This window comes from Acipenser ruthenus, chromosome 15 (genome assembly GCF_902713425.1).
Source record: "Acipenser ruthenus chromosome 15, fAciRut3.2 maternal haplotype, whole genome shotgun sequence".
NCBI lineage: Eukaryota > Metazoa > Chordata > Actinopteri > Acipenseriformes > Acipenseridae > Acipenser > Acipenser ruthenus.
The window spans coordinates 3813555-3838755 of NC_081203.1; the positions used below are offsets into that span (position 1 = coordinate 3813555).

Below are 25201 nucleotides of genomic sequence, written 5' to 3' on the forward strand. Positions count from 1 at the left end.
CTTTTAAATGCTTCATTCGGTTCAAATATTATACCAGGATAAATCATCTTAGACAGGCCTCATCACTCCGAGCAACAGCAGGATTGAGTAATTATACATGAGCAATAAGCTGACACAGGGCATTACCAGGAATTAAGGAGCAAGAACTTTTAATGAGAGCTACGGACAAGCATTTGCCAGGTGAGACTCAACCCGCAGCTTTAAACGTTGTTCGTCTTACACCTCAAGCACGACGACAGCTTGTATCCAGCTGATGTATCGACACGTTAGGCAATTTACTGTAAGGACAATGAGAAGGGCATTTCAGGCTGAACCATTCTGCATGCTAAAGCACGGTGATCAAAATTCAATTTGTAAGGTGTGGTATGTCCTGTGGGTATCCACAAATTATTTGTTGGAACATCTGACAGCATATTTAAAGCCAAGGATAGAGTCATTTCTCAGATGAGAATGCTTTACAAGACCATCATTTTAATACACATCTAAATACTAGCAAATGTGCAGTAGGCAGATACCGGTATATTAATACGTGTATGTGTAATTGAATTGTCGTTATATTTTATATGCAATTCCTGATGATGGGTTTAAAAAGCTGACTTGACTTAATAATAATGCCAGTCTGTGTGTAATACAAACCCTACTCTGTCACTGATAGGCAGTGGTTATTAAATGGTGTTCCTGTCCGCCCTTTTCCATCTTCTAAACTGCTCAGAAACTTGATCAGTGAAGGAGAATTTGCATCAAACTGGATGTGTTTAGGCGGTGCTAAATTAGCCATAGACTGCTATGTAACCAAACCAATCCAACCATATTGGAATGCCTATTGGATTTGTAGAAATCAGTCTGATATACAAACACTGGCTTTCAAGACATCAGAAGTATAAGTGGATATTTAAAAAAAAAAGCAGGTGTCATTGTTAATATTTGCGTATCGGAAGAATTGTCAATGCAAGTGTTACAAAAAACACCCGTTTCTTTATATTTCCACTTACATCTGAAGAACAGACTTAGAATGAATTGGTCATGAATTCATTTTGCTGATTGAGATACTCATCTTGCACTGCAGGGCTTTAATTAAGGTAGCTGGAAGTTGCTGAATACAATAGTTTATCATGCAGTGGGATGAAGAAGAGCTAGCCAGCTGCTATCGCCCAACATGGAGGTTATTCATCGTTTTGTTTTAAACTAATTTCCTATAACTCTTCAGCAGTTACTCTTTGTTCATGCTGGTTTTTTTTTTGGTTTTGTTTTTGTTTAGAAATGTGTTGACCATAATAGCAATCAAAGATCTGTTGTATCTAAGGTAATTCAACTACTTTATTCGTATTGAGGAATCGCCATATTCTACTGTAGATTTTCTGTCTGGGTGGTGCAGTAGGACTCTGGCAGGCTCCTCTGGGACCTGAGACTGAAATAAGATTTGCATAACTAGGTTTTATTATGATTAATAAATAACACAAAGACATGAGCTTGTTTGGAGTGGCTAATTAGACTCGGATAAAAACCTACAAACGCTCAAGCGCTCCATCCTTGTCTTCAGATCCAGACATGGAAGTAAACCCTGTCTGCTGCACGTCTGGCCCAGCGAGGTTTAATGGGGTCTTCTATTGTAAGCTGTAATGTGGTTCTCTATGTACCAGTGTTGATTATTTATATTCCATTAAAGCTCCATCAGATGATCAAATATGTTTATCTCGCAGATATTAGTATTCCATTCAGGAGCTCCTCAACACTCCAGTTGTTACTGAACTGAAGCTGTGCAGTAACTTCACAAAAGAAATGTTTTTCTCTTCCCTTTGAAACGTTTTTTCTGTAATAAAAGCCCAGACAGGTTTGAGATTTGAAAAAAAATCGGGCATCCTTAATGTCACAGCTAGGCGATATGGGTCATGTTTTCAAAACCAGGTCACTCTGCCCAGGGGCCAGGGGCCCAACAAGAAAACGTATGGAAACAGGGCTTGAGAGTTCTGTTAAACAGATATTATATAAACTACTGTACACAGCCATGTATGCATGTTGCAAGTTGCTAAACCTACACCTTTTGTACTGTCATTCATTTGTTATGCAAAGCTTTTCATGTGCTTCGGTGCCTAAAAAAGCTCTATAGTTGTAACAGTTGAAGACTGACTGATTGGTCAATTAATGAATTTATTTTGATGAGAAAAAAATTTCCAAACAGCTGCATACAATACTTTGCTGGTTCAACGATTTCATTAACACAGTATCAAACAGCCAAACATAAGAAAGAAAAACAGCATTTGAAATTAGTATTCTGTCTGTTACGTATCCAGTATTGTTTTTGTCAGGACAGTAATAGCAACTCTAATGTGTTATTCACATCAGAAGTAAGGATTTGTTTTTTGGAATGAGCTTGTGTGTTGAACTGTGAAGAGGCGAGAAACAAGATGTTTTGTTATCATCTGCGAGCAGCTTGGATAGCTTAAAAAAATTACACTAGCTGAAACGGCGTTCTATACTTGAGTAGTGCTCTTAACTACTTTGGTAATTACACAAAATATCTTAGAATGTGTCCATTTGCAGCCTGATACACATTCAATCCCAGTTTAGTGTCACTATGAGGTGACTTTGCCTTTCCTTCTCACATATTCACAATGTTCGCAAAATGATTTCCTCTGTCTCTCCAGCCTAATGACACTCTAATGAGTTGTAAGCAGCTCTGCTGGTTGAATAGGCCCGTTCCGAGGTGAGGTCGTTTTGACTTTGACTTCCCGTGGAATGTCAGAAATTTTTAGCTCCACTTTTCGGGTTTGAATTACTCCGTCAGAGGTTCACATGAAATGAGCACATTTTTACCTGCACATTTTTTCAGTACAAAAGATATGCAGATATTTATTTTTAGTTGATTGCTGGATCCTATTATGGTTTAGAGAGCGAGTCATCTCCATGCCATTGTATTCACAATTCATAGGAATCTCTGACTAACTTGTCGAGCATCCCAAAATATCCTACCTTTAGAATTGGAATAAAAGTGAAAAATGTAATTTGAAATTGACATTGCCTGCTAATGAAAACAATGGAAAGTCACAACATCAAATAAATAATTACATCCCAATACAACCCATGTTTGCTGGAATGTTTCCTACATTGCACGGCCTTCTTCCACTCCAAGCATTAAAAGCTGTGTTAGGGTTTAACATGCAGCCTGCAATTTGCAGCACGCAGTCTCAGACTATACCACAATACACATAATTGGACCAGTGTTAACTAATCACAGGAAACAGAGTCACTGTTTTTCTCATTGAGTCACTTGTGATTATTAATCACAATCTCCTTCCGCAAAATATAATTACACGTCTTCCGACAGATCCACAATTATTTCTAATTTTAATCATATTGTAGGAAGACAAATGTATTGCAATAAGTAGTGCAGGTCTTACACATGTTAATTCAGTAGCTTGAGGCGATTGGTATTAAATATTCACAACACAGTGGTTTCTTTTTTTAATCACAATAATATGTAATGATTAACAAAAAATATCATGGACTGCTGTTGCTTTTTTTTTTAAAGGTAACTGGTGTTATCTGTTTTGCACTTGATAATAATTTCAGTGCATTATTTTCTCAACTTGATTCCAGACTTGTTCATAGCAAATATTTCACTCATGTCATTTTTTTTTCACACACCCCATATCATTCAAATTTAGATTTTACTTAATGCTGTTTAACTGGCTTGATTATTCTCCAGTTTTTAACTACCTTGTAACCCTGTAATGAAACCTAATGACTTCTGGCTATAGGTTACAACAGCAACACATGAAGGGTAAATATGAGACAGACCCAATTGCGTTTTATTTGGTTAGGAATATAAATATGTCCTATGAAAATATTTACTCCCCAGACATTTCAGAATAAGATGTTAGCCTCCTGGAAACATGCACGTTTATATTCATAAAGTAGCTGCAGGATGAAGTTTATTGATGATCTAGTCTGCAAGCTAATTTATATTTTAGTGGCCATTTCCGTGGACTTGAGCAGTGTCATCATATCAGTCATCCAAGTACTAATATAATTCATTACTACTAAAAACATGACAATGTTCATTCATCAGCATTACTTTGCACGGCTCACAGAACTGTGGTGTGTTTTTATTTGCCAGCATTATTTGGAGCATTGAGAGAGAGGCAGCAGGTTGAGATCACAAGGTTGTGTGATATGTGCCATACACTGGGGAGTGAATGGACTTCCCCTCACAGGTGGGCCATCCCGGTATTGACCAAGTCCCACCGTTCTTGGGTTCCGTGAACGGAGCGGTCTGGCTTCTTGTATCCTTGTTAGGTCTAATATTGAAGTCTCCCACTCTAAGATTCACTTTTGTACTAAATGGATAAGCACATAACATCCAATTTACACATTTCTCACAAATTCAAATCTGCTGGCTAGGCTCGTGAACTCCCTTACTGTGTTGTTTCATTCTTTGGTAATAATAAGATAATCTCTTTGTTTCGTGTTAAGATTCTGCATGCGCTAATCTTGCGTTTTCCTAACGAGGAAATATTTAATTAGCAACTGCATTTGTGCCGGGGTCAGTGACTTGAAAAAAGAAAAAATAAAATAAAACCTGTGTGTAAGCAGATTTGCGCTAACGATCCCTTGGGAAGTAGATTAAAGTCAACAGATCGATCCCCTTAACGTTAATCTCAAAAACAGTTTTAAAGCACTCAATTAACTTCAAATCTTGCAAAAGAAAAAAAAAAAATCACACAGCAAGTTTAATAATAACAATTTAAAGACTAATTAAATACTATTACTATTAATATATGGTGCAATATAATGGTAGACGTAAAATATGTTTCCTATAGATCTGAACCCATCCAGCAGTGTATTGAAGGAGAACCCAAGCAGGCACACTGAAACACTTTTATTGTTTCAGCGCAGAGAGTGCCGATGATGGCAAAAAGCAAATCTGAACAATAATAAAGACAGAGACAGTAATACACTTTAAAACATTCAGTGTCAGCACTGGTTGGCATTTTTGCACAAACAATGTCTGAATTGTTCGCTTGCTTCAGCTGTTTGCTGGTAAAAAAAAATATATACTGTATATATATATATAATATATAACAAACTTTAGAATCAGCTGTGTAGACATCTCTCTCTCTGCAACAAAACAGTTAGTCTGTACATGTGATTTACAGACACAACAAGACTACATTATGTCTTATACGTTGATTAAAATTCAATATATATATATATATATATATATATATATATATATATATATATGTATATATATATATGTTAAAGAATCACAAAACATTTTCAGTGTATTGCTGGTTTGGTAACTTTATTAAATTCATTTTTTCCTTTCTGTAAAAATCCATGATCAGAATGCCAATTTTGAGAGTAAGACCAGACATTTTCCAGGGTATTATTAAGGTGAAGTTTCTCAAGGACATACAGTATGGGTTTCTCCTCCAGATTTTCAAAGATCTGACTGAAATGTTCTGTATTCTGTAGCCCAGCCTGGGGAGTTGTGATACACAGGAACTGCAATAGAATGGATCTTCTTAAAATTGGAAAAAAGGAAGAGTTAAAAACTGGCCCAATGCATCAGACAACCCTTATTGAGTCAGGAAGCAAAACACAGCTTCTGCTTGGTTTGTTGGTCTTAATACGTTTTAAAGTCTCTAGGGCAGGGTGAGGTTTAAACGCCATGAGGCATCATTCAGGAGAAAGCTTTGCCTTCAGGCTAAGGTGTCAGAGTAATTGATTGAGTGCACTGGGTGTAACTTGTTTGTTTCTTTCTTTAACACTACAGTCTTATGGTGTTGCAAAATAACTTAAGGGAGACAAGTAATAATATATATTTTTTTATATAGATTTGATTTGATAGTTTACGGAGTGTGAAGCTGTCCGGGAGTAGACACTTTTTGTAATGTAATTTTCCATCCATTTCCTACACCATTGAATTCTCTGTCTACGAAGCTTAAAAGGGAAATGTAGCAGAAGCTAAACAGAGTACTGATTTCCTGATATGTATAAAAACAAATATAAGATGCAGTGCCTAATGCTATATATGATCCTTTTACCCTGTTTAGAATACAGATCCAAATGACTGGACACACTGCAATGTCGCTAAGGAGACACAGATCTTGCTTAATTAAATAAACCGAATACTTCATGCTGTCCCTTTAGGCGCTTGTCGGTAATTCTGCAGTCCACATTTGTGGAATAACTACTTCATGAACCTTCACAAAGTATCCTCTGTTTATCAAGCTCTGTCAGTCTGGACTGGAGTTAACCACTTGCCCGTACATGAAAATGACTGCTCTTCTGTATTGATAAAGACAATCCCTTGGCGATCCCTAACCTTTCTACTTCAGAAAGCCGATTATAACCTACTCTCACACAAGAAGGCTGTGAAGTAGCACAGATGCTGCAGATTCCCGTATAGATTTTGGTGGTGCAATGCACCCATAGGCTTTTTGAATGCTGGCCCACGAGTGATGGAGGAAGCCTAGTTGCAGAATGCTCCTTCATAGGAACAAAATCAATTAATTGCACAGATTCCACATAATAAGCCTTTCCTACTTAAATGTTCAATGGATGCTGCATTGTAGTTCTGTAAATGACATTTGAACATTCCGATGCATGGGGACATTTTCAAACTGCAATAACACATTAAAACATGTGATCACGTAACAGAATGCTACATCCCACTGCTGAGGTAACAGGGTGTAGTAGAGAAAGGATAACCTTCTAATTATACAGTACTAAGAAGACTATTTCATTATTCCATACACATCTTCCTTAATTAAACATCATTGCACTGGATTTAATTACCAAACACAGATCCTGGGTTCTTAATCCAGCTTTTAAAACTGGAATGCTACGCGTTTTCTGTCTTCTAGTGGTGTAATAAGAAATAAAGCTGTACCTAAGTTGTGTTATATGTTTCAAGTGCGACAAATTGGTAATAAAATTCATCATGGGAAGCCGTTAGCAAGGCTCTAGGTAATGAAGAGGCGCGAATTCTATTCTCTTGCTATAATGAGGCTGCTTGGAGACGAGAGCAAACCAGTCTAAGCCAAGGTCAGCAGCTTCTAATTAGGAGACACAGCCACACCGCTGGGCTGTGAAGAGAGCTAGCTGGGGAGAGCAGTGAACAGAGTTATAAAGATACACAGTCTATGCAACAGACATGCTCATTGCAGGAAATGAGCTATAAAATATAGATGTAGTGAAGACGTGTCATGTTGAAAATGTATTTATAGACGTTGTGGGGTTTGGGTTGTGAGGTAGCGTTTTCCGTTTTAAAGACTGAAGGCAAATGCAAGGTACGTGAATGAGAAGCTGGGTTATTTTTATTTTCATAGCAAAGTGTATTAAAATGCGGAGCTCTGTATGAAATAGCTGTTTAAACATACTACCAGAAGTCATAAAACACCAAACCCTGTAAATACATTATTATTATTTTCTATTACAGCAATATTCATTTTTTTTTTTTTTTTAATTTTATTAAAATGTGATATTGCTTCTAATACCATATGATTCTGTTCTGGATACTGCAGCTACCCTTTTCCCTTGGCTATTTTTTTTTATTTTTTTATCATGGGTAAAAATTAGCCAAAGGAAAAGGGTAGCTGCAGTATCCAGTACCCACGATGGAATTTCTTTCAAATTATTCCAAGATTAGACTTTTAACGCAATTTGAATATACTGTATGAGTCACTCGCTGCTTTGCAAGGTTTAATGCCTTTGCACAAAATGGAAATTAAGAGACATAGCTTTTGACAGGTGCTGTGCTTTAAGTCAGCATTTATATTTTTCCTCTTGCAGAATCTGTGCCCTGCTACACCTTAATTAAAACATTCAAACTGGTTTAAAAGGCATCTTAGCGTGGTGAAACTGTAATGTTCTGTCCCCTACCTGAGGTCCCACATAATGCCTCTTGGGATATTTCTAATAGCCTTATAAACTGGTCCTTTCAGCCTGTCACTGTGAACACGCATATTAAAACATTAACTGACAAGAGTTTCTAGCGCAAGTCCTGTATATTCTGTAACTCTTGTGATCTGTTAGAACTAGCGTTGTATCTGAAGGCAACAGCTTGAAGACTGGTAAAATTAGAAAGCCTTTGCCTGCCTGGAGGTAGGTGTGTTTTGTTTCATTTTAAATTTAATTCAATAACACGTACAGAGGTTTATGAGTTTTCGCTGTTAGGTGAACCCCTGGGATGTTGTCTGTTTTTGTTGACTTTTTTTTCCTCCCTCTCTCGACTGAAACTTGCTTCTCTAGCTGTAGCTAAGTAATGATTATGGATCGTTTTGTTTACAAGACTTGACATTAATGTGGAAATTGTTGTGGTTTTAATAGCACAGAGTATTATGAACAAACATTGTAAGCAGTGGCCTTAAATTATCTACCGTCTGTTCATCAAATAAAGACTGTGTAAGTTTCTGTCAACAGCTGGTTGAAATATATCCAGGGTTTGGACTGTGGCAGGCACTTTTGTGTAAATATAATTATGTTATATATAAGCTGCTGTTGCAAGTGAGTTTTTGTCACAATGGGCAAGGCTTTATATATGACAGACTAAGCCACACAGTAGGTGCTTGGTTAGAGGGTGCATCTGTGATGACTCTTTATATGACAGACTTCCATGCAACTTTCCTGCAGATGCAAAGGCATTGAGGAATGGTCACAAATCCCTCCAGATGACCACATACTTAGATATTGTGTCTTTACAGTTGGTGCACAGCTGCAGTCTAGGATTCCTCCATACAGTTCAATTGTCTGGCCCCATTTCCAGTTTGATTGTACAGGACATTTACGTCATTATGTTGGGATGAGTGTACTGAGCGATCCCTCTTGTGTCATCACATTTTAAATGGCTTTGAAATATTGTATAATTGGTCTGACATTATCACTGGAACATTTTACCAACACATGCAAAACCGACCTAATTACGATACACATGCAAAACAACCAATGAAAGGTCTAGTCTGATTGGGACCAAATTAACTCCTGGCATGGAGAAAAGGTTAGCTTTTACCCTTGAAGATGCACAATTGATGCTTATTTATGAAAAACTATTTCAGATTGAAATGAAAAGTTCAGTATTAGAATAGATTATAGAATATAGTATAGAAATAGCCAATCAAAATAATCTTTAAATAAATCAGTTAAAAACACGGTCCTAGACTTAACCAATGGCTCGTTTGTTATCACTGTGTCCGCCTGTGACATAAATACAGTATTTCATGGTTTTTCATGACACATCCTCTATTTATGTATTTAGTTATTCATATCAATTTCAGTGTCCAAAGTGTACCAGCTGATTTGCAGTACTTTGCCCTAAATCACTTGCAAGAGCCCTGCTAAATGCAAACATATTTATATTTTATGTCTTTGCATCTCTGTGCAAGCAGCATGTCTTTTATTTGACAGTTCTTTTTCAATGCTAAGGCTCATTTAAAGCGTGGCCCCGTGTCGATCTGTCTGTCTGTCTCTCTCTACATGGTGATCACATACAATGTTCATTTTCTTCTGCAAACTCTTAGCATAGCCTTCTAGCCTCTTTTGTACCCTCCGGATCGCATTTGGCTTATGATCCGATCTACTGTTGATTTGTTATACAAAATGTATTTGTTTTTCCGTTTTCTAATGGCGAGATTAGCAGGACCCTCTGTATGTGGTGCGCTGATTCAATACCTCTGTCACCGCCGCTTCATTTTCCTTTCTGACGGGCTGAGTTCTTCAGTCACCTCCACAACATTGCCCTTTCAGTTCTCTCTGCAATCTGCTTGATATTACCCCTGGGTGTTGAGCCTTCCCCTGCTGTTGTGTTTCATTCATTCATTCATTCATTCATTCAAACCTTTATTTAACCAGGTAAAGACATTGAGAACAAGTTCTCATTTAAAATGCCGACCTGGCCAAGAGGCAACATAAATACAACAGACAACAATACATAGACAGTTAGAGACATTACAACAATATGAAATCAATAAAAAAAAAAATTAAAAAACCTAATAAAATCAGTGTCTGCTGTGACAAGCACATGAAACAGGGAACAAAGCTTCAAGTCTAGAAAAGAAAGCACCCTCTGAGATAAAACCAGGGAGTTTAAGCCTAGATTGTAACTCATTCCAATCGTGAGCAGCTGCATATTGGAATGAGTTCTGCCCAACAGCAGTAAAAACACGAGGGATAATTAAACTAATCAAATTGCTGAATCGAAGGTTGTAATAGACCGATATAGTCAACAATTCGCTTAAATAGAGGGGTGATTTCCCGATTAGGGTTTTATAAATGAGTTTGTACCAATGACATAGCCGACGTGTTTGAAGTGAGGGCCAGCCAACCAAAGTGTAGAGATCACAGTGATGAGAGCGGTAGGGAGCACCAGTGACAAATCTTATTGCAGAGTGATATAAAGCATCAAGCTTCCTAAGGACATTAGAAGCAGCTTTATAAATGACATCTCCATAATCTAACATGGGGAGTACACACATCTGTACCAATAAGTACTTAGCTGGCCGTGTGAAGCATGATTTATTTCAGTAAAGAAAGCCGAGTCTAGCTTCTAGTTTCGATCAGCAGCATGTGTAAAGACATGGTGATCTTTGCAATGGGATAACAAGGGCCAGGTCAATGGGGTTGTTTGTTTGGCATGGTATGAGGGTCGGGCAGTTTTAAGGTAGGCAGCAGTACATGTTATTAACACAAGTTCAGGAGAACTATATTGCTGGTGTACTGTATGTTTTATTCTTTTGCAATTCTTTCATAATTTACACAATTTTTTTTAATCGTTTCCCAGTTGGATACCTAGAACTACAAAGCTACTATTTTCAAATTTAGAGGGAAAAAAAAAAGTGCCAACAATTTTCAATTGTTTGATTCTTCATCTTTTGGTATTTAAGAATTGGAACAGACAGCTATTGCCTAATCATCTGTCATTATAATTGGCAAGGACTTTTAAATGGGATGCAGGCTTCAACCAAGTATGTGAAACGGCAGATGTTGGTAAATTGTTTAGCTGAAACACTGGGTAGGGTTTTTCAACCCCCCGTGGTCTCTTCTCTGAAACGTGTGTATGTTCTATATCTGCTTGCCAGCCCGCATGTGATGCATAAAAGTGAATGTGATTAATGGGGAGTGTAGTACCAGATTTCTTCCCTTATGTTCCATCCATTGTAACTATCTAATCTAGTTTGTCATGCAATGCAGTTTAATCTGCATGCTGTGGCAAATTATTTAACCTTTTTTTTTAGGGTTATTGTCAACCTACTGGATATGGTATTCCAATTGAATCCAAACATCAGGAATACCCAGTAATGAGCAATAGTCCCTTTAAAACTAAGGTAGCCAGTTAGTACAATCATTAGACCTAATTGATACACGGCGTGGTTAGATGCTGTAGGATTTGGAGATTTACGATGTTGATTGCTATGGAAAGGCATCTTTTTTTGAGTTTAAAGTGCAAGAAAGAAGTAGGAATTCTTATCCATTGCTCTGTTTCAATTCCGTTTGCAGGACTTCCTGACAGATCTGATGATGTCGGAGGTCGATCGCTGCGGTGACAACGAGCATCTCATATTCAGAGAGAACACCCTCGCCACCAAAGCCATCGAAGAGTATCTCAAACTGGTTGGACAGAAATACCTACAAGACGCACTTGGTATGTACCGGCAGAACACAGACCCTTTCAAATAAAATACCGAAATCTTTTTAAAAGCCACTGCGCTGAAGGACAAATGGAAATCATAGATAAAAAAGGCCGCTCGTAATTGGATAGCATCTTTTCTACAGACAGAGATTATGATTTAATCTTTTCCTGCCTTTGTACGTGGTGACATTTGAAGATACCCCTGGAGGTTAATGTGGTAGAAAAGCAATAATAAATTCTTCCGAGTGTCATAAAACAAACTAGCAGTGGTCTGGCTGCCTTTTCTTTTTTTTTTTTTGTAATTTGAATTTATTTTTAGGTTGCTTACTCCCAAGAGTCTCGACAGTCCTTGAGAATGGAGTATTAAAGATTTTCTCCTCTAACTCAATACCCAGCAATCCCTTCACCCTAAGAAAAGGACAAATACAAGCTAAATAAGAGGAAGGTGGTTCTGTTACGTGAAGTCTGATGGGGGTACTTCAAATACATGCGTACATTTACAACGCTGGGCAACCCCGAAAACATACATTTCATAGAGAGAAACCATCTTATTTTGGCTAAAATCTATTCCCATTTAACTTTACTTTTCGAAATATCGCACAATGACAAGGGTTCAAACAGACATCAATATTATTAGTGGTTTGATTATGTTTTTTAGTGGAAATGTATTATCAATAAGATGTGTTCTTTCCTATTCATGCATACAGTCTGTTTTGAAAATTGACTTTATTTCAGTCTTCCCTCTATTGTCGTAGACAGCAGTTTTATGACTAATTTCAAAAGGCGTTGTGGGGTCAAACCAGGCATGATTAGAGAACCTCAGCTGTAGCAACATTTTACACTTTTTTTTTTTTTATCATATTAGCCCACTGCCTGTCATAACAAGGTTGAAAGGACATCCAGTCACTGACAGCAGCCTTGGCCTCACAAGAGCCTGCCCTCTTAATGATATGCTGTGTGCCATAGGATCTGACCTCAGTTTGTCTCTTTGTGAAGAATGGGATTCCTTTAGTGGGCAGCAGCATGCAGTATGCATGTTCACAAACTGTAGTGATGTGAACTAGGCAGTGTTTTGTGACCACTGTGGTATGGAATGCACCCCAGTCAGTGGTCATTTGTGTTGAAGCTCTGCATACAAGTTTAGAAAGATCTCTACAAAAATGGCTTCAGCATGTAAAATATGAAAAGTGTCTGGAGTGCATCAGACACCATAATCGGGTTATATTTTAAGAGATTTTTTTTTTTTTTTTCTGTAACCATTTACAAAAGATTAACCGGTAAGCCAGCCACACACATGTAGAATGTTGCTATGTAGGAATAATACGTTCTAATCCACTAGACCAGAACTGAACATGTTATTATTTATTGAAAGCGGGAGAGCAGGGGGAGAGGCTTGCCTGCCCTTCAGCCTGGCTGGTTTCATTCTGCTGGACCGGCAGGGTCTCAAGAGCCTGAGATCGACGGTAGATCTGAAAGACTTGCAAAAGAGAAACGTAAATAGAAAACATATCAAAATCACTTAATGCGGGGGTCACTGTAGCCTGTTCATATAATCAGACTTCCCCTCTTCACTCCCAGGCAGCGTGTGCTCTTGATCTTGGTGTGGAACACAAGAGATGCTTTGGTCTCTGATTAGTCCCTCTGATACCACTGATATGGGATGTGATGGGTTAATCATCGGAACCCCTTATTATAAATTCTAGATGAGTGTGTCAAGAGGATGATTAAAGAGGGGCCTGGGAAGTATAATTTTATTGATTAAAGTCGCATGCTTCAGAATAGATTATACAAGAATATAAGATCGGTTAAGAAGAACGTTTTTAAATATGTTTCTTCTTCCGACTGAACCCTTTTCAAATATTTTCAAAGCTCTCATTTTAATGAGTGTAAGAAAAAAAAGGTAGTGGCGGACTGTAACTTCTGTAGCTTCTCCTGCATACCATAAATAAGGTTTGTTTGGAGCGTGGTAGGGGGGTGGAGGGTTGGGGCTGATCCTTTACTATGGATCTCAGGGCATTTCTCGGTGATGTTGAGGCAGAATTTGATAACTCATTACAGCAAATACAATTAGAGTAAGTTTGATTTTCTTTTACGATGCTTAAGAATTGTTTTAAGAGATTTTTTTAAGCGTAATTCTAAATTTACTTGTAACTTTCACAATGTCTCAATTAGAAAGGTGCATGCTTGTGACGTTTAACAGAGAAGTGTAGATTCAAACTGGCAATGTTCATTTTACACGTCTTGCTTTTCACTCTGAGGAATATATCTGTCACAGTAACATGGTCCATTGCCTGATGCAGAGCTGTTTTATTTTTAATAGGAGAAATTGCTAAAATTGCAAAATTACATAATTCCCAACTGGTATATATATTTTTGAACATGATCTTGGTTTTAATTATTCACAATTTTAATTGCAACTTTGTTACTCAATTTATCATAAATGTATGTTTTTCTTTGTCTAATTATAAATCACACCACAAAAGGACTAGACTAGTTATTTTTGTGTGTGCTTTTAAAAGGACATTTCCCTTGAGCTTTACAATGATTTGTATTTATTAGCTTTTTATTCCATTTGAAGTAAAAAATAAAAAAAAATTAAAAAAATTCAGTTACATGAAAGTTAAATGTTCTTGTAAACCCCAGAAGAATAATGAGATACGATTTGTTGCTTCTTAATATTTGAAATTCCTAAACTTTTTTTTCTTTGGTTGTTGTTTGACAAATATGATAAACATCATTGCGGACCATCTGTTCCTAAGAGAACGCCTATGCTTTGCAGACCTTTCATACAATAGGAGATCACCCTCACACCCTATCTTTCCACTTTGATACCCACATAACCTTCTGCAAATTGAATCGCACTTCACGGTGTGACCCTATCTGACATTCCTCCTTCTACAACAGATATCACTGGGGTGAGAAGAATATTGATGTTGGAAGCATACATATTTAATACATGTATTGTAAAGAATTAGCACCTTTTCAAATGGGATTGTGAATAATTTAAGAGAGTCAAGCTCCAAGATTGACTGATGTTTGTGAATAGCATTTCATCACTTTCGTTATATTGATTTTTTTTTTTTCTTTTGGTTTTGTTTTATGGTCTTCTGTCCTCTTCGATGACCCCCGAGTGCCTTGTAGGAAGTTTCTTTACAGGGAAATGCTGTGCAGTCCTTAATGTCTGCCAGTCATTATTATTATTATTATTATTATTATTATTATTATTATTATTATTATTATTATTTATTTCTTAGCAGATGCTCTTATCCAGGGAGACTTACAATTGTTTCAAGATATCACATTATTTTTACATACAATTACCCATTTATACAGTTGGGTTTTTACTGGAGCAATCTAGGTAAAGTACCTTGGTCAAGGGTACAGCAGCAGTGTCCCCCACCTGGGACCAAATCCACAACCCTCCGGGGTTGTGGGTTGTGGTAAAATCGAATAGTAGCAAGCCTAATTATCTGTCCCTACTTCATTTTGGGCTTTAAATCGATTACAAACATGTCATAAACTCTAATGTCATCTTCATTGATTTCTGTATATGGGAGGAAGAAGCAATGTAAAAGGCTTTTTACAATATGCTCCCCCACCCCCACCCCCACCCCCACCCTGTATTTATAATGTAAATCCTAAGCAGGTTCATCACTGTGTTTCATTTTTCATTAAGGCGAGTTCATCAAGGCCCTGTACGAATCAGATGAGAACTGTGAGGTGGACCCCAGCAAATGCTCCTCCGGGGATCTCTCGGAGCACCAGAGCAACCTGAAGATGTGCTGCGAGCTGGCCTTCTGCAAGATCATCAACTCCTACTGGTAGCTACTGTCTATTTACCACCAAGACGCACCTTCCTCCCGCACACAGGGACTGCGGAAACTGCAGACATGCACACTTTCCACAAACAAGGGGAACCGACATTAAACAAAACTGACAACAGGAGCCTCACGATGAATTTTAGAACTATGCAGACGCTGAGAAAACTGTGAATCAGCAGGGGAGAAAGAAACGTATGTGTCTTGAGGTCAGCTGAAGAAAAACAAACTGTACTGGACACTGTATAAATAAGACTTATTATTATTATTATTATTATTATTATTATTATTATTATTATTATTATTATTATTATTATTATCCCCCTGGAATGAATGAGTAGTGGAGTGATACATGATGAACTCTGGGCAGCGTGGCGAGTCGTGTTGTTGCCTGGGTTTGAGAATGAAAGTTAGAAGGGTATCAGTGTTTCAGAATGCATTTCTTTGTCAGATACTAATTAAAGTAAAGGAAGTGCTGAAACTCTTATCAGGGATCTCTCCCTCAGCTGTGTAAATATTGTCCTTTCTGGTGAGATGTTTTTGCAATTGATTTCACTCGAGATGCCGTACAGGCAGCTCCACAGTGAAAGATAGAAAGTACGAGGGGTCAGATAGTTAATAAACAGTCAGCCTTGATTAGTGCTATTACACTTTAACTGGGATATTTGTCATCACTAGTGGCTCAGTACACATCAGCTTTCAGAATCAGGTCAATAGCTGGCTTCGGCTTCGACAGCACAGTGCTTTTACAGCTATACTGGGTGAGAATATTACCTTTCAGATTGCAATCTAGATTTTACATGGCAATGAAAACAAACACTAGTTTGGGATACGCCAGTCCCCAAGCCGACGTCCAAGGATTAAAGAAGGTGTTGTCTGTCTTGCCTGCTGTGAGGATTTGAAAACCCCATTACCTAGTGTTGAAAAATGCATACCTCCCACTCTGCAGATCACATCCATCTACAGAGACAGCTGTTCATTAATATGGCAATATGTTGTGCATAAATATTGATAATGATGGAACGCTTGCATTTTTACAGGAGCACTGTCCCATATGCTTCTGAAAATATAGTTTTTTTCTTTAAATAAGACCGCAGTAGAGCGATGTTAAATGCACAGAAGGGTGAACGATGGAAGAATACTGCAATCAACAGACATGAAGATGTCATTGTTAGAAATTGACTTGTCTGCTGCTCTTTTGTTGCTGTATTTTGGGAATGAGAATAAGGAGGTGAACAGTAGAAATATATGAAAAATCCTGATTTCAGAAAGGTGTCAAACCTCAAAAGGAACAGTAAATTGCAATCAATCACGTTTGAACAAACACATTCTAAAAATAAGGTTTCTATTCCCCTAAAGGTTAAAAAAAAAAAAAAAGCACATTTTGTTGTAGTGTACTTAATTGGTAGCTGAAGTTAAACTGTGTACGAATGTAATAAGTACTGTATGGTTTCACAATTAATTCAATGCCTTTGTTTCGAAAGCAATCTCTGTGGGAAAGTAAAAGGCAATGTGGTTGCTACTTATTGGGCTTGTAGTTTAGCTGCAGGGTGTTAATACTGAACCCAAGATTCTGTTGGCAGACCCAAAGGAAAATGACATTAAACATGTACGTTTGGATTGACAAACCCGGTAATCAAATATCGCTAACAGTAACATACAAAATGGTAGGTCTATGATAATGCAGTGCAGCCATTTCCGCTGTATTGATTCCTGTTAGTCTTTTTACTGTATTCTTCCATAGTTCAGACTTCTATGCACACCAGAAAGCAAAATTTAAAGGCTGACTGCAGATTTCCCTTGAAAAGTCCAACCGCTCACCCCAAATTGTGTTTCAGCAATACTGGTAACACTTTACAGAAAACTTGTGCGATATTTTCACTTTCTGAAATCTAAAAAGACTACTGTGGAAATGGTATGAAACCCTGTTCTGTTCTCAAACTGAAAGTGGCAGATTGGATTTGTGACTCTCTGCTCTGCTGTCTCCCTCCTCCCCAGTGTGTTTCCTCGTGAGCTGAAGGAGGTGTTTGCTTCGTGGAGACAGGAGTGCAGTAACCGCGGGCGGCCTGATATCAGCGAGAGACTCATCAGTGCCTCCCTCTTCCTGCGCTTCCTCTGTCCCGCCATCATGTCCCCCTCGCTCTTCAGCCTCCTGCAGGAGTACCCGGACGACCGCACGGCACGCACTCTGACCCTCATTGCCAAGGTCACCCAAAACTTAGCCAATTTTGCTAAGTAAGTGTGAAGCTGGGCAGGAGGAGGACCATGGTGTTGTGGCTGCATTTTAATACATGTCATGTTGTTGTTGTGGGTCTTGTATGGTTCTGACAATTGTATAGTTGTATTATTTATTCCATGTCTATTGTCAAAGATGTTAAAGTGTGGAAAAAGCTAAACAAGATAGATCATTCTGGTTCTGAGGTGTAGGGCTTCTCTTTAGTTCTAAACATATTTTACCTAAGCTCATCGTGCTGACGTGTCTTTGTATTAGTAATTACCAGCATCGTTTAGTGCAGTTCTGCATGGCCAGAAATGCAAAAGATAACTTGATACAAAGTAGCTGGTTATTAAATGACACTGGCTTTTTTTTAAGACACTTTGACAGATAGAGCCTAGCTACATTGTTGGCGGGCCACTAGAACTGTAAAGCAGCTCCTGAACTTGGATAAAAATACTTTCATAGCACAATGAGTAACTGCAATAGGAGCCTCTCAGAATGATTGAAACCCTCATAAACAAGGCTAGCTCGCATCATGTAATGGGATCATTCGAATGAGTAGGTATATTTGTACAAAAATGATTTGCTGTATTTGGGCACTTGAAACTGATTACAGCCAACAACTAATGCCAATGTATTATTCAGCTGGACAAACAGTTTTACCATGAAGGTGTAGTCATCCTTAGCTAATAGACTGATTGTTAGAAAATGTGCCCTTGCTGTCTCTTCTTTCTAAAGATTTACAGGTAAATTAAAGTTAGCAGCGTAAATCTCAGAAATGAACCAGAATCCTTTGTTTATGCGTTCTAAAAAAAGTGTTCTATACCATAACCATGTTGAGTAAATACAACACACGGGAACTGTATACGGTGTCTATATTGAGAGGAGTTTTGGTGGTCTTAGCAGTGTTTTATAGAAGCCATTGTCTAGATTGGCATGGAGACTAAACTACCTTGTGCCGCTTGTGTGGCAAGGACATTCTTTAGCACAAGTGATTGAGAGTATCTTAATCTGGGGGATATAAGTATGATCATATTTGTATGTTCCACTTTGCATTTTTACATATGGCAGATGTTGGTCAAGGTGATCTACTTTTTCATGCTACAGCTTGGCTCTAATGTGTATCTGTACAAAACAGAGAAAACTGACCTGGGGTTCCTCATGGCAGGTTTGGCAGCAAGGAGGAATACATGTCCTTTATGAACCAGTTTCTGGAACACGAGTGGACCAACATGCAGAGGTTCCTGCTGGAGATCTCCAACCCGGAGACCATCTCCAACACAGCGGGGTTTGAAGGCTATATCGACCTGGGCCGGGAGCTCTCCACTCTGCACTCACTGCTCTCCGAGGTGGTTTCACAGCTCGAGCAGGTAAACAAGCAGGCAATACAACACTGACTGAGCAGCTTGCATGAATAAGCAACGCACTGAAAACACTTAAACTTGAGCAGTCAAAGTGTTGCCATGCGTTAATTGGCTTGACGACTTTTCTCAGCATTATGATTTAATCATACCGATTTAGAAAAGCCTTTGAACTATAATGGTCAGTGGATAAGGAACACTAAAGATTACATGGTAAGTGATTAAGCAAGAAAAGTCTGGCTCTAAAACAAAGTTCCAGCAATTAACTTTGTAGACTGTGATACATAGCACATTTTGTTTTTGCTTCCGTCATCACCCAGCTGTCATGTTGAGTACGTGCAGAACCTAATTAATAAACAACATACTTCAGAAGTATAAACTAAACCACATTTAGCCATCCCAATCAAGAAATGAGGACTAAGTGACATGCAAATGTATTGCATGTTTGCCTAATGTTAGTTTCCAGTATAAAACAAAACATGAGTGGTATTTCCAATTATCATTAGAATCACAGTGCTATGAGGGTGATACTGTGGACTGATTACGGTGCTCAGTCAGAGCTCTCTTAACAAGGTTTCATTGTCTTGCCTTTGCCAAGGGCACCGCTGCCAAGCTTGGACCCTTGCCGCGCATCTTGAGGGACGTGAACACAGCACTTACTAACCCTTCGAGCGTCCAGGTATCGGTCACCTCCGAGCGCCCCGCCTCCACTCCCAGCGCTGGCTGCAGCATCTCCACAGGACTGCAGAAGATGGTCATTGAAAATGATTTATCTGGGTAAGGGCCACTGAACACATTTGCTGTATGATCAGTAACCAGCAACAGTGAAACTTCTAGAGCATTGCATGTAATTGGCCAGCCCATCATGCTGGCCAAGGAGCTGCTTTCCACAAAATGCTACTTGGATGGGACATAGTTGCAGATGCTGATGTTTATAAGACTGTGTCCTTTGAAGTTTCTAAAATAAACAAATAATGTACAAAGTTAATCATATTTACTTGCTGTGCATTCTTCCTTTACATGCTCAAACTCCTTTTACTTTTCTTTTCCTTACCAGCCTGGTAGATTTCACACGGTTACCTTCCCCAACCGCGGAGAACAAGGACCTATTTTTTGTCACAAAGAATTCGGGAGTGCAGTCTTCGCCCGCGCGCAGCTCCAGTTACTCTGAAGCCAATGAGCCTGATGTGCAAATTCCAAATGGCAGCAAGAGCCTTTCCATGGTGGACTTACAAGATAATCGTAGCTTAGAGAGCGGGCCCAATGCTTCCGGCTCTGGGGACTGCCTCAACATGAGCCAGTCGTCTGGCTCACAGGGTGGGGCGTGGTCAGCGCGGACGCTGCAGAGCAACGCGGCAGCAGCTGGGCCGACTATGAGGAGGGCAGGCCAGACTCCCACCACCCCCAACTCGGAAAACGTCCCGGGCAGGCCACAGCTCTTAGCACCACTGTCATTTCAGAACCCGGTCTATCAGATGGCAGCCGGGTTGCCAGTGTCGCCACGCGGACTAGCCGACTCCGGATCGGAGTGTCACAGTTCCATCAGCTCCCAGGGTAACAATGACGAACTGGGAGCCAACAAACACTTCCTCAACCCCGGGAATAACGAGGACTTTGCCAGGCGCTCCGGGGAGTTCAACCGAAGGCAGCTCTCTCTGACGGAAAACCCACACCAGCCAACTGTGCCCAGGCAGAACAGCGCCGGCCCCCAGCGTCGAATAGACCAGCCGCCACCTCCGGTCACTAGAGGGCGGACTCCTCCCAGCCTGTTAAACACGGCTCCCTATCAGAGGCCATCTAGCGGCAGCATGATGTCCTCATCTCCAGACTGGCCGGGCAGCGGAGCTAGATTGCGGCAGCAGTCCTCCTCCTCTAAGGGAGACAGTCCCGAGACCAAGCAGCGGACGATCCACAAACAGGTGGGTTTGTGATGAATAGCTTTGTTTTTTTCAATGTGATGGGACACCCAATAATTGTTTATAACCCCAGCAAAGCTCCAACAAGTCACCTTCTTTGTTTCTATCTTAAAAGGGTTACAAGCTTGGTTACACTTCATTGTGCTCATAATTGCAGTTAATTATTGCCCAGTCAATAACACATTTGACCATGGATGCCATTAAGCTTTTAAGTATGCTCATTTCATGTTTACATTCTCAACATTTTTTAATTTCACATTTTTCAAAGCTAATGGACTAACCTGTTGCAAAATAAGATGAAACAAGTTTAAAAAAGGTACAATTAACATTCTTTTACTTCTCAATAAAAACAGAAGATTTCCTAAATGATTCTGCTCTGTGTTTTGGGCGAGATTGGGCTTTAATATCTGCTGTTGATTGCAGTGCAGGGCATTAAGACATAGCCAAGCAAGCAAGTTTATCCACAGATGGTTCCTAGAGACTGGGAAAAGAAGTAGGCATGCACAATTAAAATCATTGCAGCTTGTGCTCCTGAGAATAGCAATTAAATGCCTCAACTCGTTGTTCAAACTGTTTTGCTGGACTCCTTTGTATGAATCTTCATTAAAGCCTTGTCAGGTAAAGTCCATCTGGATAAAGAGGGGGATCCCACTGGAAAAATAACACAACCTCTCAACCATGTTCAAGAAGTCCACCCCCGTTGTAATCCAACAGATAAAACACGAGGCACTGCTTTCGTACAGCACTCCTTGGTCTTTTAACTTGAATGAATTTGACAATTTACTCCTGGCTCCATCATCCTATATCATCTAGCACTGATTACACCAGGTAGCAACCTATAGAGGTTACTACTAATCAAAATGTACAACATTTTTAATGCAGACTGATTGTGGTGCCTGCAAAGATATGGAATTTCATACAATCAATACAAACATTTTAAGTAGACAGATTGTTTCATGGTTTATTCATAAAATCCCCAATTATTTGGCTCCATTTGTTCTTTCTAAATCAGGGACCACAATATAACCCAAATACAATTTTACATTAAATTACATGTATTAGTAGTACAATATGACATGCTGTACCAATGAACCCCACTAAAGATGGATTTTTGGGAAGTCAGGCTTCTGTGGGTCATCGCATTTCTTCAATCAGTTATCATTATAAAAAGGGGGTGGTCACAATGTATGATCTTTAAAGCTTTCTATGTTTCATTGCTGTATCCCTTTCCAGTTACTGTTCACGTTTAGTTTCAATTCAGTTTGTGATAATTAAACAGATCAGCCAGAACCATCAATCAGTGTTTTCTTGTGAAGGTCATTGTAATCCGAGTGACTGGGCTCTCGTCCTGCATTGATCAGTGTGGATCTCAGCATGTGGCAGTTTCACATACAGTGCACATGCCACATGAAATACAGGGCACACACACTCTGTATTTCAGAAACTGTATTACAGCAAGCACCAAGAAGTGTCTTTTTGAGTGCTCCATAGGAAGTTGGGAGATCATTTACTGTTTTATACATTGATGGCCCTGGTGTTCCAAAGCCGTTTCACGTTTAAGATGACGGACAGAGCGAGGGAAACATCGCATTCACTGAAAGGCAGATTGTACAGCATTCTCCACACATTTAACCTGAGTTACAGCCCTAAAAAAATGTAACCGGGTGCAAGAGTGAGCAGCTTTTTAGAGCAATGGTTGCCAGCAACAGCAGCCTATACATATAGTAGCGTATTGAAAAGTTGCCATGCCAAGGTGTCCTTAGCCCCTCATAGCAAACTCGCAGCCGGCAACAATTGTCCTGGAAAGCTGCAACTGCATCCTGGCCCTTACAGAGCATAGTATGGAAATGAAAACGCAATTCAATATAAATTCCTATTTCCTTGATTTTTCTTTTATTAAAGTACTATTGTTTATTTTTGTATTGAATCACCAGAAGGTCAATTAAATTCCCCCCAAGCTGCACATACAGAATCAGTGACTGTACCCAGGACTAAATATTCCGTCGATTTGATGCAAACTCTGAAGTTACACTTCATTTTTTTTTTTTTTTTTTTCTAAACCAGTTTGTTAAAGCCGTTGTCAGTTCTGGGCAGCAATTCCATCGCCAGCTTCTTCTTTAGTTTATTATTTTACTTTGCCAGTTTCTCGCGACATCATGTATTTGTTGTGTTGCTCTCACTAGGCCCCCTCCCCTGTGAATCCCAATGCTCTGGACCGCACTGCAGCCTGGCTCTTGAATATGAATGTGCAGTATATAGAACACGAAGGGACTGACCCAGATTCCAAACTCAGGGAGGAGCTCAGAAACAAAGAGGAATTCACTCACACTGACAAGGTAACAAACACGAAAACAAGTGCTTTCTGTTAAGAGAGATCTCCAAATAAAAAAGATAAACTAAATAGAAATATGCTGCTTTAAAAAAAAAAAAAGACTACTGGTATGGTTTAATTTAAAATAAATCCTGCAAAAATAAATAGGGATATAAAACTGAAGAGGTTCTGTTTGTGCATCAGTGCCAAACGCTAGTATGCTGCTGAATTGAATTATACATCTCAACTGGTATTTCTATAAAGATGTTATACGACCAGGTAAGGTGAAAGTGATTTGCCTCGAATAAGTGTACTATATTACACGGTTATGCATTACAATGTAACAGATTGTCCATAAAGATATCTAATAAGGATTATCTAGTACTAGTGTAGATTCCTACCATGTAGAAACTATAGGTAACGGTAGTCCTGGTTTATACATCTCCCACCTTTTATTTATTTGTATTCATTCATTCATTCATTCTTGCAAGAACAAGGGCTGTCTTAATGTATGAACATGAGATGCTGGACATACAGTACCAATGTCTGTGTCAAACTGTTCCAAATGTATCTTGTATTAGCCGGCGTGGAGTTGATGTATTAAATGAATGCTTTTAAGGAGAGAGGTGTGTGGGATACAGAATGCAGAAAGCAGTGGGTTATATAAAACTACAAAGCAAAGCAGCAATAATCCCTGCCACGGGGATGTCCTTCGAAAGCTATCTCAATGCTGCCAGAATTCCATACACATGTTTACCAATGTACAGATAAGGTTATTTTTCAGAAAGCGACTTAATGTGAAGAAATACTGTACAGACTTGCAATGATGTGCGGTGCTGGTGAAAAAGAATATTTGTATACGTAGACTGCAAATATTCATCACATACCATAGACATGTGTTTCTCGTGGGAGTTATTAACTTATTATTATGCCTGCGGTCATTTAACCCTCAATATTGAGTCAAATTAAAAAGAAAACTAGGAGTATAAAATGAGACTAATTACGCCAGCTCTGACGCTAATCAAGTTTGGGGTTGGCTAGATCTTGGATTGGAAACTGTTCAGCAGCAGCAGTGCCAGCATGATGTTAGTGTCCAGGAACACTGTGCCAACACATCAAACAAAATCTTGACCTAAATGATCTACTGGTTAATTCAATAAAAACAATCAAGTGTCCATTTCTTCTACCTCTGGATCAGCAGCAGATCAGTTTGCAGTCCTCCTCTTACTGTGTGAGGAAATAAATATCAAGGGGTAAATAAATAAAAGTTAAACTGGTGCTTAATGCTTGCTAGACTAAATTCTCAGTTAAACATTTCAGTAGCAGCCAATGGTATAAAAATGGATGGATAATGAATGATTAAACACAAAGTTGGCGACAGTCCCAAAAAAAAGAAAAAAAAACTATTTGCGCCATGTTTCCGATGCATTATTCAGATTTATCTTCAATATCTCATCGTGACAAAGTGGGATGGTTTCTGGGGTGTGAGTTTGGTCAGGCTATCACAAAACACTCCCACCTATTCCTGTAAACACAAAGACAGGAGACAGGGTATACCCTAACCTCCCAAGCCAACAAACAACTGAACTTCAATATGAACTGACACTTTGGGAAAAGCAGGTCGGCCCCGGAAGAAAACCAAACTGCTCCAAACAGTAACACGCAAGTGTTTTCATGTATTGGTGGAGGCTGCCAGCTTGAGACCTTCCTAACTTCATTAAGATGATAATTCCCATTTTCTTAGCCACCCCTACTGTAGCATCTCTTGCTGCCTCACTATCTGCATTGGCTGTGTGGATCCTTGCATTAGTTCTACATCTTTCTGTCCCTTCTTTTTGCTTACTGCCAGTGTCCCTGCCAGCGCTGTTGGCCTGATTGTGTTGTTTGTTGGGCAGTGTAGATTGCCATGCTGGGTTGTTATCCTTTCCATTGTCATTCTTTTGCT

At 39.1% G+C, this 25201-nt stretch overlaps 1 protein-coding gene across 8 annotated transcripts in view; it reads left to right on the forward strand.

Annotated features, from left to right (window-relative positions):
• Nucleotides 1-25201, forward strand: part of LOC117422477 (disabled homolog 2-interacting protein-like) — a 241465-nt gene that overhangs the window by 210194 nt on the left and 6070 nt on the right. For 7 of the 8 annotated variants that reach the window (XM_058986893.1, XM_058986896.1, XM_058986897.1 and 4 more), the window contains 7 exons: nt 11500-11644; nt 15309-15453; nt 17449-17685; nt 18837-19038; nt 19628-19806; nt 20087-20948; nt 23129-23281. In XM_058986893.1, the coding sequence (XP_058842876.1) occupies nt 11500-11644; nt 15309-15453; nt 17449-17685; nt 18837-19038; nt 19628-19806; nt 20087-20948; nt 23129-23281 (1923 nt within the window). The remainder of the gene's footprint in view (nt 1-11499; nt 11645-15308; nt 15454-17448; nt 17686-18836; nt 19039-19627; nt 19807-20086; nt 20949-23128; nt 23282-25201) is intronic. The other variant, XM_058986894.1, reaches the window with a different exon arrangement.